This window comes from Hemicordylus capensis, chromosome 12 (assembly GCF_027244095.1).
Source record: "Hemicordylus capensis ecotype Gifberg chromosome 12, rHemCap1.1.pri, whole genome shotgun sequence".
NCBI classification, from domain to species: Eukaryota; Metazoa; Chordata; class Lepidosauria; order Squamata; family Cordylidae; genus Hemicordylus; species Hemicordylus capensis.
Window position 1 is genome coordinate 9,715,157 of NC_069668.1, and position 13,751 is coordinate 9,728,907.

At 51.7% G+C, this 13,751-nt stretch overlaps 1 protein-coding gene across 2 annotated transcripts; it reads left to right on the plus strand.

Annotated features, from left to right (window-relative positions):
• The first annotated feature begins 385 nt into the window (after nt 1-385).
• Nucleotides 386-13,436, plus strand: TAX1BP3 (Tax1 binding protein 3). Of its 2 annotated transcripts, XM_053275531.1 has the most exons (4): nt 415-573; nt 8,308-8,427; nt 9,408-9,485; nt 12,086-13,436. In XM_053275531.1, exons 1-4 carry the CDS (start codon nt 535-537, stop codon nt 12,221-12,223), a joined length of 375 nt encoding a protein of 124 aa, XP_053131506.1. In that variant the 5' UTR covers nt 415-534; the 3' UTR covers nt 12,224-13,436. The 2 variants fall into 2 exon arrangements, with proteins under 2 accessions (XP_053131507.1, XP_053131506.1); XM_053275532.1 differs by lacking the exon at nt 9,408-9,485 and having other exon boundaries at nt 386-573.
• The last annotated feature ends 315 nt before the right edge of the window (nt 13,437-13,751 follow it).

The following is a 13,751-nucleotide window of genomic DNA, read 5'->3' on the forward strand; positions in this document are numbered from 1 at the left end:
CCCCCCCCCGCAGGCGGTGGAGGTGCTTCCTCTAGGCAGGCGGCGGAAAGAAATGCAGAAGAAACCCAGGATCCCACCGGGCCACTGAGCGGCAGCGAGTCCTCCCTGCAAGCAAGAGCGAGACGCGGAGACGGCGGGAGTGCCTGCTCTCCCAGCCTGCCTCTCGCCTTGTGCTCGGTAGAAAAAGAGCCATGAGCCTGAAAGCTTGGAGAAGCCGCTGCCAGCCAGTGCAGACAACCCTGAGCGCGGATGGGCCCGGCCCGGGCCTGCCTCGGAAGAATTCAGGTGCCTTACCTCCTGGGGGTGTCACTGCCACTCTAGGCGTCTCGTTGCTCTAGGCCATGCAGAGAGGCGGGGCCCGGCGTGCGTGGCGCGGGCTGCCGAGGAAGCGGGGCGTGCCCGGAAGGGGCGGGGCGAAGGCCTTTTGTTCCGCGGAGGAGGAGCGGCTGAGCCCGCCCGGAAGGGAGCAGCGGAGCCGGAGGCGGCAGCCGGCAGATCCACCCCGCCCCAGAGCCAGAAGCCTCCGACCCGGCCATGTCGTACATCCCGGGGCAGCCGGTCACGGCCGTCGTGGTAAGTGAGTCAGTGACAGAGATGGGGGGAATGCAGTGGGGGAGGGGCGGTCGCCACGCCCCCCCAGGTGGAGGAGGGTGGTGGTCATACCCCAAGGAGGAGGAGGTGGTGGTGGGGAGGCCAGGCCCCCCAGGAGGAGGGGCGGTGGCCATGCCCTCCCCCAGTAGAGGAAGAGGTGGGGGAGGGTGATGGGGATGCCATCCCCCCAGGACGGGAGGCGTGGTGGCCACACTTCCCTGGAGAAGGTGGTGGCCACACACACACCTCGCCCCCCAAGATGGGGAGGGGTGGTGACCATTGCCCCCCAGATGTAGGAAGAGGTGGGGGAGGGTGGTGGTCATGCCTGCACCCCCACCCCCGGAAGCCTTGCATGCATGCCTTCATTTCCAAAGGGAGCCCCAAGGCCTGGCGCCTTCCTCCCGCACTGGGTGCAGCAGGCTCTCTGTGGGGTTGTGCCCGGCTGTTGGGCAACGGCTTCCCTCTTCCCAACTCTGATGGGTGTGTGGGATGATGGGAGTTGTAGTACAGCAACTGCTGGGGACCCCAGGCTGGGCCTCTCTGCACTAGATTGTCAGCTCTTCGGGGCATGGACCTCCCTCCTCATTCTCCGGCCTGCGCTGTGTGTGATTCCCCCTCGTGCCCAAAGGGCTAGCCACACACAATACAGGCAGCACGAATAGGTTGTGTGGGCGGCTGATCTACACATGTGTAGTTGCACGTTATGTTTGAGCCATGTGTAGCAGGTAGATGGATGGCCTGCACCTTGGATTCCCTTTGAGAAGGAATGTGTGCTAGCATGTAAGACCTTAGAGGAAATATTTGCACTGGAGTGTGTGTGTGTGTGTGGTATGTGTGAGTGCACACTGATGTGCCCTTTCCTCTTGGAGGACTGGGACATCTTACCTTACACGTTCCTCTGTTTTAGGGGGAATGCCATATTTCATCCTTGGCCCCACTGATTTGAACATAAGAACATAAGCCCTGCTGGATGAGGCCCAAGGCCCATCTAGTCCAGCATCCTGTTTCGCACAGTGGCCCACCAGATGCCGCTGGAAGCCACAGGCAGGAGTTGAGGGTGTGCCCTCCCCCCTGCTGTGACTCCCCTGCAACTAGTACTGAGACACATCCTGCCTTTATTAGTAGCCATTGATAGACCTCTCCTCCATGAAGTTATCCAAACCCTTCTTAAAGCCATCCAGGTTGTTGGCTGTCACCACATCTCGTGGCAGAGAATTCCCCAAGTTGATGATGTGTTGTGTGAAAAAGTACCTCCATTTGTTGGTCATAGTTTTCCCGGCAATCAATTTCAGGGGATGACCCCTGGTTCTAGTGTTATGGGAGAGGAGAAGTATTTCTCTCTATCCACTTTCTCCACACCATGGATGATTTTATAGACCTCTATCATGTCTCCCTGCAGTCATCTTTTTTCTAAACTAAAAAGCCCCAGGTGTTGTAGCCTTGCCTCATAAGGAAGGTAATTTGCTGGGTGGGGTAGGAAGCAGCCTAGATAATCTTCTCCCCTATCCTGGAAACTTCCTTCTCTCTTCTCCACTTGGCCCCTGCATTAATCTCTGCCTCCTGCTTTGGTGACTTCGTGCATTTGCAATATTTTCCTTTTAAACTGCTTTAGGAAGCTTTTCATTGGAAAACAGTATATAAATAATAGTAGGATGCTAGTAGTAGTAGTAGTAAATGTCATCTCATTTTATCCCGCCCCCCCGAGTGATCCTATTCTCTGCCGTGCCTCATAGAACATAGGAAGCTGCCATATACTGAGTCAGACCATTGGTCTATCTAGCTCAGTATTGTCTACCCAGACTGGCAGCGGCTTCTCCAAGGCTGAATTAAGTCCTGTTTTTTGAATCAAATTTCTGTTGTCTTTGGGAGCAGCTGGTGAGTCAGGGCTGGGTTGGCAAATAGCTTTTGTGGCCATAAGAATGAGTACTACTTGTCAAAAGGGTGTGTACATTCAGAGAGAGAACCCTGCGGGCATTTCTGCCCCATGTCATGTTCTGCAGGGCGTGACTCATGCCGTGTGTGTGTGTGTGTGTGTCTGTTCGGGAGAGGCCCAAGGTCTTTTATGGTGGTGAGTGCATCTCTCCAGGATTGCCAAAACGGAGTGACATGGATGGGCTTGTGCTGGTTTGTCTCTTCCTGACGCCAGCGGTGACAGACGTCCTCATCTTGGGGCTCAAACAGAGATGTTGGAAACGAAGCAGTCATGAAAGCTGGGGGCAGAGGTGAGGACGAAGATCCCCGTTGCTTCCTACCCTACTCAGCGAATCAGTAGGACCACATATGGTATATCCCCCCCCCCCGAAAAAGCAAAGGAGCATGTGGGGTCAGATCTTTCTCGTGCAAAGAGGGGCACTCGAGAAGAGGGTGGTCTCTTGTCTCCAAAATGAAATTCATTTTTGGAGAAACGTGGCTTCTTCGGAATAAATCATGATGGAAAAGGTTTGCAATCCTTGGCTATGAGATTTCAGGGCTGAAAACTGGAGTTCTGGAGCCAGCAGGGAGGATTTAGCTATACACTAGGGGATTCCTTGCTGGAGAAAATGTCTCCTTAGTGTAACGTTGGCTATGACCTTTTTGCTTGTCCGGTATGTTAAACTGGCTATCTGAAAAGGCTAAAAATGACTGTTATCTTATCTCGGTTGGGAACACTGCAGCCCCAAGTATTTTATTTATTAACGTCTGTGTACTGCCCACTACCGAAGTCTCTAGGCAGTTGGCAGCAATAAAGCAAGCCAAGAAATTTTAAGAATTAAAACAGATAGATAGATGGATCAAATTAAAATACTCATTAAAAACTACCAGATAACTAAAAGGCTGGGCTGAAGAGAGGTGTCCTTAGTTGTTTCCCTAAAAGCCAGCAGGGATGGGTCAGCAGGAATCTCAGCAGGAAGTGTGTCCCACAGTTATGGGGCCACAACAGAGAAGGCTCTCCTTTGAGCCCTTGGAAGGTACTGAGCAGAGGTTGGGCTGACTTGTTCCCAGTGACTAAGGTCTGTACTGGAGGGGTCCTTTGCACACTCTGGTCTCCTGCCCCCTAGGAGCTGGGATCCTTTCCTCTCTTCTGTCTTGCAGGCTGGAATTGCAGGCTGGGTCCCTAGGCATCAGTGTCCCTCTTAACAGGAATTCCCAGACATTGTTGACAACTCCCAGAATCCCCAAGCAAAAGCCATTGCAGCTGGGGATTCTGGGAGTTGTAGTCAACAACATTGACTACATTGAGAGGAGAGCTGGTCTTGTGGTCGCAAGCATGACTTGCCCCCTTAGCTAAGCAGGGTCAGCCCTGGTTGCAGATGAATGGGAGACTAGAAGTGTGAGCACTGTCAGATATTCCCTTAAGGGATGGAGCTGCTCTGGGAAGAGCATCTAGGTTCCAAATTCCCTCCCTGGCAGCATCTGGAGCCCCTGGTGGCGCAGTGGTAAAACTGCCGCCCTGTAACCAGAAGGTTACAAGTTCGATCCTGACCAGGGGCTCAAGGTTGACTCAGCCTTCCATCCTTCCGAAGTCGGTAAAATGAGTACCCAGAATGTTGGGGGCAATATGCTAAATCATTGTAAACCGCTTAGAGAGCTCCGGCTATAGAGCGGTATATAAATGTAATTGCTATTGCTAATTGCTATTGCTATCTCCAATACAAGGCTGAGAGAGATTCCTGCCTGCCACCTTGGAGAAGCCGCTGCCAGTCTGTGAAGACAATACTGAGCTACATAGACCAATGGTCTGACTCAGTATATGGCAGCTTCCTATGTAACACCTGGGAGTCCCTGTTAGAAGGCATGCTGCTAGGCATACAGCTCCGTCAAGGGCTCTATCCTGCCTGGTGGAGAGAGCAAGCAGAAGTCTTTGAAACCAGAAAAGGGGGATACCAATGTATGTGTGTGTGTGTAGCCATTGACTTCTGCGCTGCCTGATCTTATGCCAAACAACCCCCACCCCACCCCGGGCCGATTAGAACCGAGTAAGAGGAGCATCTCTGGCTGCCCTTGGCAAAGCTGGCATCTAGTTTCGGGGAGGACAGGCAGAAAGTCTCTGGAAGGATGCAAGCGGTACAAAAGGGAAATATTGCGGGGGTGGGTGTGTACAGTAAAGAGGCCTGCTGGCCAGATGATGCAAGGAAGATTGCACACTGGTTTTCAACCATCCGCCAAACCTTGGGCAGTCTTTCAAATAAAGTTGCTTCTTCCCAGTGTGTGCCTGTCTTCGTCCCCCCCGCCAAAGCGTTGCTTTCCCAGGCCAAGGAGGCCTGGTTTGAAACGAGGAGGGAAGGGGTGGGGGGGTTCCACTCATGTGAACAAGGGCCTTGTTCTTGGTGGTGCTAGGGGCTGAGGTTTCGGGTGAGCTCCTGGAGTGGGACATTCTCAACTTTGGGTTCTCGGGGGCTGAGGCCAGAGGTCGGGGGTGATGGAGGTAGCAGGCGCCCAAGGTTGAGAACTGGAAGAGAGCTGGTCTGGTGGTAGCAAGCATGACTTGTCCCCTTAAGCTAAGCAGGGTCCACCCTGGTTGCATATGAAAGGGAGACTAGAAGTGTGAGCGCTGGAAGAGATTCCCCTCAGGGGATGGAGCCGCTCTGGGAAGAGCATCTAGGCTCCAAGTTCCCTCCCTGGCAGCATCTCCAAGACAGGGCTGAGAGAGACTCCTGCCTGCAACCTGGGAGAAGCTGCTGCCAGTCTGTGAAGACAATACTGAGCTAGATGGACCAAAGTTGTACTCAATATATGGCAGCTTCCTATGTTCCTAACCCCCTGTTCTAAGGCATCGGGGGTCCCCCTCCCGTTCCCAGGTGTCTTCAGTGGTCACAAGAGTCTTTCTTCAGAGGAGCAAAGTTGCCTCCCAGAACTTGGCCCGAACTCGTGTCCGAGATAAGAGAGCCGTGTGACTGTGCAGTGTCTGCCAGGCTGGTACTCTCTCTCTCTCTCTCTCTCTCTCTCTCTCTCTCTCTCTCTGCTTTTCGCCATGGCCGGTATTTGGGGCAAGCAACTGCGCTCTCGTCTGCACTGCTGTCCTCGTCCCCGTCGCCTCCTCCCTCTTGTCTCTTCCCTTTATCTCTTTCCCTACAAGTGGCTGCTTTTTCCAATAAGCTCCTGACAAGGCTGGGCCTCCAATTAGAAAGAGAAAAGAATGAGGCTCTTGTTTACATGACCGCAATCTTCCACTTCCCTCTTGGTTTCAAACTGGGCCTCCTTGACCTGGGGAAAGGGTGCTTTAGATGGAGAACAGAGACACACATGCACACTGGGAAGAAGCAGCTTTTATTAAAAAAAACAAAAACACCTGCCAAATATTTTATTTTCAAATCAGTGTGCAAACCTAAACCTTCCTTTTCATCCATCTGGCTGTCCTCTCTTCCTCCTCCTCACCGCTACCTTTGACTTCTATTTCCTTTCATTCTTCGAGAACTTCTTGCCTGTTTCTCCTCTCTGGAGTCAGAGCAGCCACGCTATGCCCCATGGAGCCACGCTATGCCCCATGGTAGTGAAATCCACAACGGATTGTGAGGAGCTCCAAAAGGATCTCTCCAAACTGGGGGAGTGGGCGACAAAGTGGCAAATGCGGTTCAGTGTTGGCAAGTGTAAAATGATGCACATTGGGATGAAAAAAACCCAACTTCAAGTATACGTTGATAGGATCTGAGCTGTCTCCTGGTGACTGACCAGGAGAGGGGTCTTGGGGTCGTGGTGGACAACTCGTTGAAAGTGTCCACTCAATGTGCGGCCACTGTGAAAAAGGCCAATTCCATGCTGGGGATCATTAGGAAGAGAATTGGAAATAAAACTGCTAATATTATAATGCCCTTATACAGAACTATGGTGCGACCACACTTGGAGTACTGCATACAATTCTGGTCACCACATCTAAAGGAGGACATTGTAGAACTGGAAAAGGTGCAGATGAGGGCAACCAAGATGATCAGGGGCCTGGAGCATCTTTCTTATGATCAGTGCTACAACACCTGAGCCTTTTCAGTTTAGAGAAAAAGACGACTGCAGGGAGACATGATAGAGATCTATAAAATCATGCATGGCATGGAGAACGTGGATCGAGAGAAATTCTTCTCCCTCTCCCATCACACTAGAGCCAGGGGTCATCCCATGAAATTGATTGCCAGCAAATTTAGGACTGGTAAACGGAGGTACTCTTTCACATAATCAACTTGTGGAATTATCTGGATGGCTTTAAGTGGGGTTAGATAACTTCATGGAGGAGAGGTCTATCAATGGCTACTAGTCGGAGGGCTATTGGCCACCTCCAGCCTCCAAGGCAGGATGCCTCTGAGTACCAGTTGCAGGGGAGTCACAGCAGGAGAGAGGGCATGCCCTCAACTCCTGCCTGTGGCTTCCAGAGGCATCTGGTGGGCCACTGTGTGAAATGAGATGCTGGATTAGGCCCAAGGCCTATCTAGTCCCATTTCAAACAGTGGCCCATTTCAATCCCATTTCAAACAGTTGCCCACCCGTTGCCTCTGGGGAGCCCACAGGCAAGAGGTATGTGCATGCTCTCTCTCCTGTTGCTGCTACTCCCCTGCAATTGGTATTTAGAGGCGTCTTGCCTCTGAGGCTGGAGGTGGCCCATAGCCACCAGACAATTTATTTATTGATTTGATTTCTATACCACCCTTCCCAAAATGGCTCAGGGCGGTTTACATTAAAACAAAACTAGAATCAATTGACTATTAAAATCAAACATGGTAAAAACAACATAAAGCACGATGATGATGATGATGATTTTTACATTTTATATCCCGTTCTTCCTCCAAGGAGCCCAGAGTGCTGTACTACATACATCTTCACAACAACCCTGTGAAGTAAGTTAGGCTGAGAGAGAAGTGACTGGCCCAGAGTCACCCAGCAAGTCTCATGGCTGAATGGGGATTTGAACTCAGATCTCCCCGGTCTTAGTCCAGCACTCTAACCACTATACCACTCTGGTTCTTGTTATTTAATTGTTATTAAAACAATTAGTTTTTAAAACCCTGGAAAGCTAGGCCAAGCCTTTACCGTTTTAAACAGTGTTAAAAAACCCTGGAAGGCCAGGCCAAACAGATAGGTCTTAAGGACTAGTAGCCATTGATAGGCCACTGGCCGCTGCCAGCTTGGCAAAGGAGGCACCTTTTAACATGGTGATTCTCTTTATTTAGCAGGGGGGAGAGTAACTGGCCCTATCCACCCCCAGCACAGAATCTCTCCAGTGACTGTTGCTGGTGTCTGTCTTATGTTTCTTTTTAGATTGTGAGCCCTTTGGGGACAGGGATCCATCTTTGTTTATTTATTATCTCTGTGTGAACTGCCCTGAGCCATTTTTGGAAGGGCAGTATAGAAATCAAATAAATAAACAAACAAACAAATTGACAGACTAGCCATTGAAGACTAGTAGCCATCGATCAACCTGTCCCCCATGAATTTGTCTAAGCCCCATTTAAAGCCATCCAAGCTGGTGGCCATCATCACACCCCATGGCAGGCTTCTGCTTGATCTCTTCACCAGGCAGGATGCGGCCCTTGATGTAGCTGAACACCGGGTGTGTGTGTGTGATGAGGGGGCGGCAGTTATGTGTGATCTAGGCTGCAACTTAAAAGTTTGAATGTGCTAGGTTGTTGTATTTAAGAGGGTCTCGTTCTGTTGCTGAAAGTTGGAAACCTCCAGTGCTGGAATCATGAGCTACTTGGTGTTGTGGAACCCGAATTAAGAAGGCTCCCTTGGTTATACCTTTCTTGCTTTCAGCAAAGAGTGGAAATCCACAAACTCCGCCAAGGCGAGAACCTAATCCTAGGGTTTAGCATTGGAGGAGGCATCGACCAGGATCCCACCCAGAATCCCTTCTCTGAGGACAAGACTGACAAGGTAAAAAGCCTAAACTTGCTCTAGATCGGAGGCTCCCAGGTGTTGACTTCGAGCTCCCATCATCCCCAGCCCAAGTGACTTGGGATGATAGGATTTGTAGTCAGCTGGTATAAGGGAGTGCACGGAAGCTGAGAATCATGACCGGGCAGGAAATCTTTATGCCATCGCCTCTGTTTACAGACACGGGCCAGAAAAAACAAAGTTGTTTTTCCCCTAGTAACCAAGTATTGAAGAAAACCTTTCTAAACCTTGGCCCTCTTCTTGGGGTAGCAAGCACGGATTGTGCCCTTTGCTAAGCAGGCCTTGGTTTGTCCTTGGATGAGAGACTCCATGTGAATACTGTAAGATCTTCCCCTGAGGGGCTGAATGGGCCACCGCTTGGTGGAAGAGCAATCAGAGGTCACAGATCCGGTCCCAGGCAGCATCACCAGGAGGCCAGACGCCTGCCTGAAACCTTGGAGTGTCACTGCCAGTCATTGTAGATGGTACTGAGCTAGGTCAGACTTATGTTCTCTCAGCCCAGAAATGATTCTCTTGGGGGGAGATTGAGGAGAAAACCGGGTCTCGTAACTGTCAAGGCTCCTTGGCAGTGTTGGGCATTTGACTGAGCTTACGGGCTGGGTCACAATGCGTTGCTGGCTAAATTACTCCTTCAGGAACAAGCAGTTCACATTTATTACAGTCCATGACCAAATCCAGGAACAATCAGTAAAGGCGTTGACATCTTCTGGCTTCTCTCAATGGGATCTCCAAGCTCCCTTTAATGTTGCAAGGCCTGCTGGCGGAGGCATGCAGCTTAGAAGTATCCCGATTCAGGCGATGTTCTTGAATCGGGATACTTTCCCGAATTAGGATACTTTCAGTTCGTTGACAGCTCTCTGTTTTGGAGGCGACTTTAAAAGCTGGAGAGCCGTATCGCCTGAATCGGGATACGTGCAAGACTGTGTTGAAATCTGTGTGGGTTTTCCCCCTCCCCGCAGGGCATTTATGTAACCCGAGTGTCAGAAGGCGGCCCAGCTGAAGTGGCAGGACTTCAAGTTGGAGACAAGATCATGCAGGTAGTCCTCATGACATCCTCTTCCGGGGAACAGCCTTGCAGACATGGGACTGTGAAGCCAGTGAAGGACCTTAAACAGAGTCTGCCTTTGAGAAGCCCTAATGAATATGGCTATAGCTCTCTTTCGCATGAGCACTAAAAGCAGAAATGCAGTTTTTCCTAAATGGGAACATAGACTCTCGCAGCCTGATCCTAGCCATCCTCTATAATAAAAGGCTTGGTGTCCGTCCGTGGACGGACACCAAGCGTGTGTCCGTGCCTCCGATGGTTGTTCTGGGCATGCGCAAAGGGCATGCCCAGAACAGGGCAGGGAGACACAACCGCCGGCGGCCATGTTGGGCGGCCAAGCGGCCGCCCAGAAGAAGCCGTGAAGGCGCGGCGGAGAAAATTGGCCGAGGCAGCGGCAGAGCCGCCGCCACGGCCAGAAGAGACAGAGACTGGGCCGGCGGGGGGCCAGAGTGGAGGCCGGCGGTGGCGGGCGGCCCTGGCCCGGCCGGGGAGACCAGCGGCGGCACGGAGGCCGAAAGTGAAGGGCCCGCGCTGGCCACAAACTCCAAAGACGGCGGCGCCCGGCTCGGGGGCCCTTGCCGCAGCATGGAGGCAGGCGGGCATGGAGGCATGTGGGGGCGGAAGGGAGAATGGTGGCGGCGGGCCCGGAGCCCAGAACCTCGGCCATGAGCTGCGGCGGAGAGGGAAACTGGACGGGGGAAAAAAATTAGAAGGGGCAAGGGAGAGGAAAGAGGCAAGGGGGGGGGAAGGGAAGGCTAGCACCCGTTATTATAACGGGCTAAAAAATACTAGTGTGTAAATAATTCTCATGGCTAACTGCTAGGTTTTGAGATCAGTGACGCTGATAGTACGGAGGTTTCATGTTCCAGCCATGATTTTAAACATGCTGACTTGTGTTTCTGGCATGGTCCAGATCAGTGTTCCTTCTAACAGGGATTCCCAGATGCTGTGGACTACAACTCCTAGAATCCCCAAGCAAAAGCTTTTGCAGCTGGGGATTCTGGGAGTTGTAGTGCACAACATCTGGGAATCCCTGAGAGAGGGAACACTGGTCCAGAGATGTCTGGCTTGCTGGCAGTACCAATGAGGCTGAGCGTGTTCTTACTAGCTGTGGTCACTTCATTCCACCCTTGGATGTGGGTATACTCAACCTTGGGTCCACAGATGATGCCAGACTACAGCCTTGAGACTCTCCGTATCAGTAGCTGGGAATGCTGGGAGCTGTAGTCAACACCTGGGGACCATTGGTTCCTCACGAAGATGGGCTAAGAAATTTGGGCTTATTTAGCTTAGACCAGGCCCGCTTGACTTGGAGGCCCCCCCCCAACTATTTTTGGACTAAAACTCCCATAATTCCCGGCCAGTCACCAATAGCCAGGGATTGTGGGAGTTGCAGGCCATCATCTGGCTTACAACTTGCTAAATAGAGATGTGCACGAACTAGGTTTCATGCTCTCCCAGGAGGCAGGGAGGGTGCCCTTACCTGCCCCGCCAGTGCTCTCCCCAAAAGCATTGGTGTGAGGCTGCAGCAGACCTCCTTGAAGCCCTGGTGGATGTCACCATGCAAATGGCTGACGTGCATGCACGTATCAGCCATTTGCGTGGTGACATTCACCGGGGCTGCAAGGCTCTTTAAAGGGGAGACAGACAGACAGACACAGAGAGAGAGACACACACACACGGCCTCCAAGCTGGCTCGAAGGCCAGACTTTCGAACCGTTTTGGCACTCCAGAAAAGGGGTGCCGAACCGGTTTGTGCACATCCCTACTCGCTACTCCCTAACAGGAGAGTTGGTCTTGTGGTATGACTTGTTCCCTTTGCTAAGCAGTGTCTACCCTGGTTTGCATTTGAATGGGAGACTACATGTGTGAGCACTCATAAGCTATTCCCCCTCTGGAGATGGGGTTGCTCTGGGAAAAGCAGAAGGTTCCAAGTTCCCTCCCTGGCAGCATCTCCAAGATAGGGCTGGGAGAGACTCCTGCCTGCCACCTCGGAGAAGCCGCTGCCAGTCTGTGAAGACAATGCTGAGCTAGATGGACCAAGGGCCCGACTCGGTATATGGCAGCTTCCTATGTTCTTATCTGCAGAAGGGCTGGAGTTGACCAGCCATGGCTTAGACAAAAGGTTGTCGGGAACATGCTGTATAAAATACCCCACTAACTCTGCAAAGAGGCACCTGTTAGAATGATGATTCTTTTATGATGAGCAGGGGGAGAGCAACTGGCCCTATCCATCCCTGGCACAGAATCCCTCCAGGGGCTGGGGCTGGTGTCTCTATTTCTTTTTTAAATTTGTGAGCCTTTTGGGGACAGGGGAACCCGTCCCGACCTTATTTTTCTCTGTGAACTGCTTTGAGCCCTTGGGTTGAAATGCAGCATGCAGATACCCACAGTAACAGTAAAATCATGAATGGTGTTAGGAGGGGCCCTGTGGGTTAGCCTAATCTATAGGTGGTTGTGGGGTCTCTGCCTTAGTTGGCAAACCAGTTGGATTCGGAGTGGATTGACGATGACTAGTCATGATGGATCTAGTCACGATGGATCGGTCGAGGGCTGCCAGGCTTACGAGCGAAAGCGTCTTTCCTGTTGCAGGTGAACGGCTGGGATATGACCATGGTGACTCACGACCAAGCCCGGAAGAGGCTGACCAAGCGGAACGAGGAAGTTGTCCGGCTCCTGGTGACCAGGCATTCACTGCAGAGGGCTGTGCAGCAGTCCATGATGTCCTAGCTGGGCGATGGGTTGGCAGGGACTCCAGCCTTTGGCTTGTGACCCCTTGTCTTTACAGACCGGTCAGCCCTGGCCCAGACGCAGTGGGCTCCTTGCTGTCCTGGTGGAGGGAGGGGCTGGCTCGGGGAGGGAAGCTCCTTTTGAAGATTCAGTCCCAGGGGTACCATCCCCGTTTCTCTTGTGGTGTCAGAGTCCGTCCCCATTAACTGGGGCTTCGCAGAGCAAGGACCCTGACCTGAGAGCAAGTTCCTTTAGAGTTTCCTCGCTGAAGCCGGAGTTCCCTCCACCACCAGAAGCTTCTGAACCCGTTCCTGTAGAAGGCAAAGATCACATTTCAAGTTTTTTGTTTTGTTTTGGATGGAAGTCCATTATTGTAAATAACTTTTTTTTTTAGTGTGTTACAAGGTCTGTCTCCCCACTCTAGTTCTTGGGCTTGGCATACCAAATACAGTCTACAATGTGGCAGTCTGTAGCAAAGGGAGCCACAGGCCACCCCAGGAGTGCCATTTTCAAGTGCAAGAGATTGTGTGGTGCCAAAATCCCCCTTTGATTCCCCCCCAAGTCAAGGCTATGTGAATTTGGACTACAACTCCCATCACCCCAGCCACAGTGGCCAGCAGTCAGGGAGGGTGGGTGCTGTAGCCCAGCCTTTTCCCATCGACATTCTGTAGCAGGAACCTTCAGCTGTCCTCTTGTGGATATGACCCAAAATGCCTTATGAAGAGAAGGTGCTCCAAAGGTTACCCAACGATGTCTTGGTTACAACTCCTGGAATTCATAATTCTGCCTTTCCAAAGTCGGCCTCTAATCATGTTCTACTGATTTTTTTTTTTTTAAGTGTCCTTCCAGTTGAGTTTTTTCCAAATTCCACTGTAAATACCACACCCCCGAGGAAGTTTGTATCACTAACTTATTTCAGTATATTACTGCTATTCCTCTTGTGTGCGCTGATTTTACTTCAGTGACACACTTAATTCTCAGTCTAATTGGACTAAGGGAGGTGCCAGTTGGGCAGTACCACTAGAGGCCTCTTGTTCTATGTTTTCTACTTGAGTCCAAGCGTGCTTTGGGTCCGTGTCTTTTTCTAACTTCCACTACAAGCCCCTTTTTGTACGTAACAGTCCAGATCAGCCTTGTTTCTGCAGAGGGGCAGCTGTGTTGGGCCTTGCACTCCATGGACATACAATAAATAAAGCTGGGCTTTTGAGCTTGAGTTGGTTTCACTTCTGTGTTGCGGTGAGGATGGGAGGCTGTTTAGCATTCCCGAAAGCGGGGTTTCTCAAGCCTCTGGGCCCAGAAATTGCAGGACTAGAGTCCCCATCACCCCCAGGCTTCTGGGGAGCCTGGTTTCAGAACCCCCACCCAGGGGATCTCTTAGGCATCATGGTTCTTCACTTCACCCGTAGGAAGCGTAGACAGTCCTGAACTAGATGGTCCAAGGGTCTGACTCAGTAGAAGGCAGCTTCCTCTGTTCCCCCTCACCCAACTTCTGGGTTCTATAAGCACAGAACACAGCCCTTAAATGTGT

Coding starts and splice junctions, on each gene's coding strand:
- TAX1BP3 (XM_053275531.1), top strand. CDS start 535: ATGTCGTACATCCCGGGGCAGCCGGTCACGGCCGTCGTG. Junction 574..8,307: donor AGCCGGTCACGGCCGTCGTG/GTAAGTGAGTCA, acceptor TCTTGCTTTCAG/CAAAGAGTGGAAATCCACAA. Junction 8,428..9,407: donor CTGAGGACAAGACTGACAAG/GTAAAAAGCCTA, acceptor CCCTCCCCGCAG/GGCATTTATGTAACCCGAGT.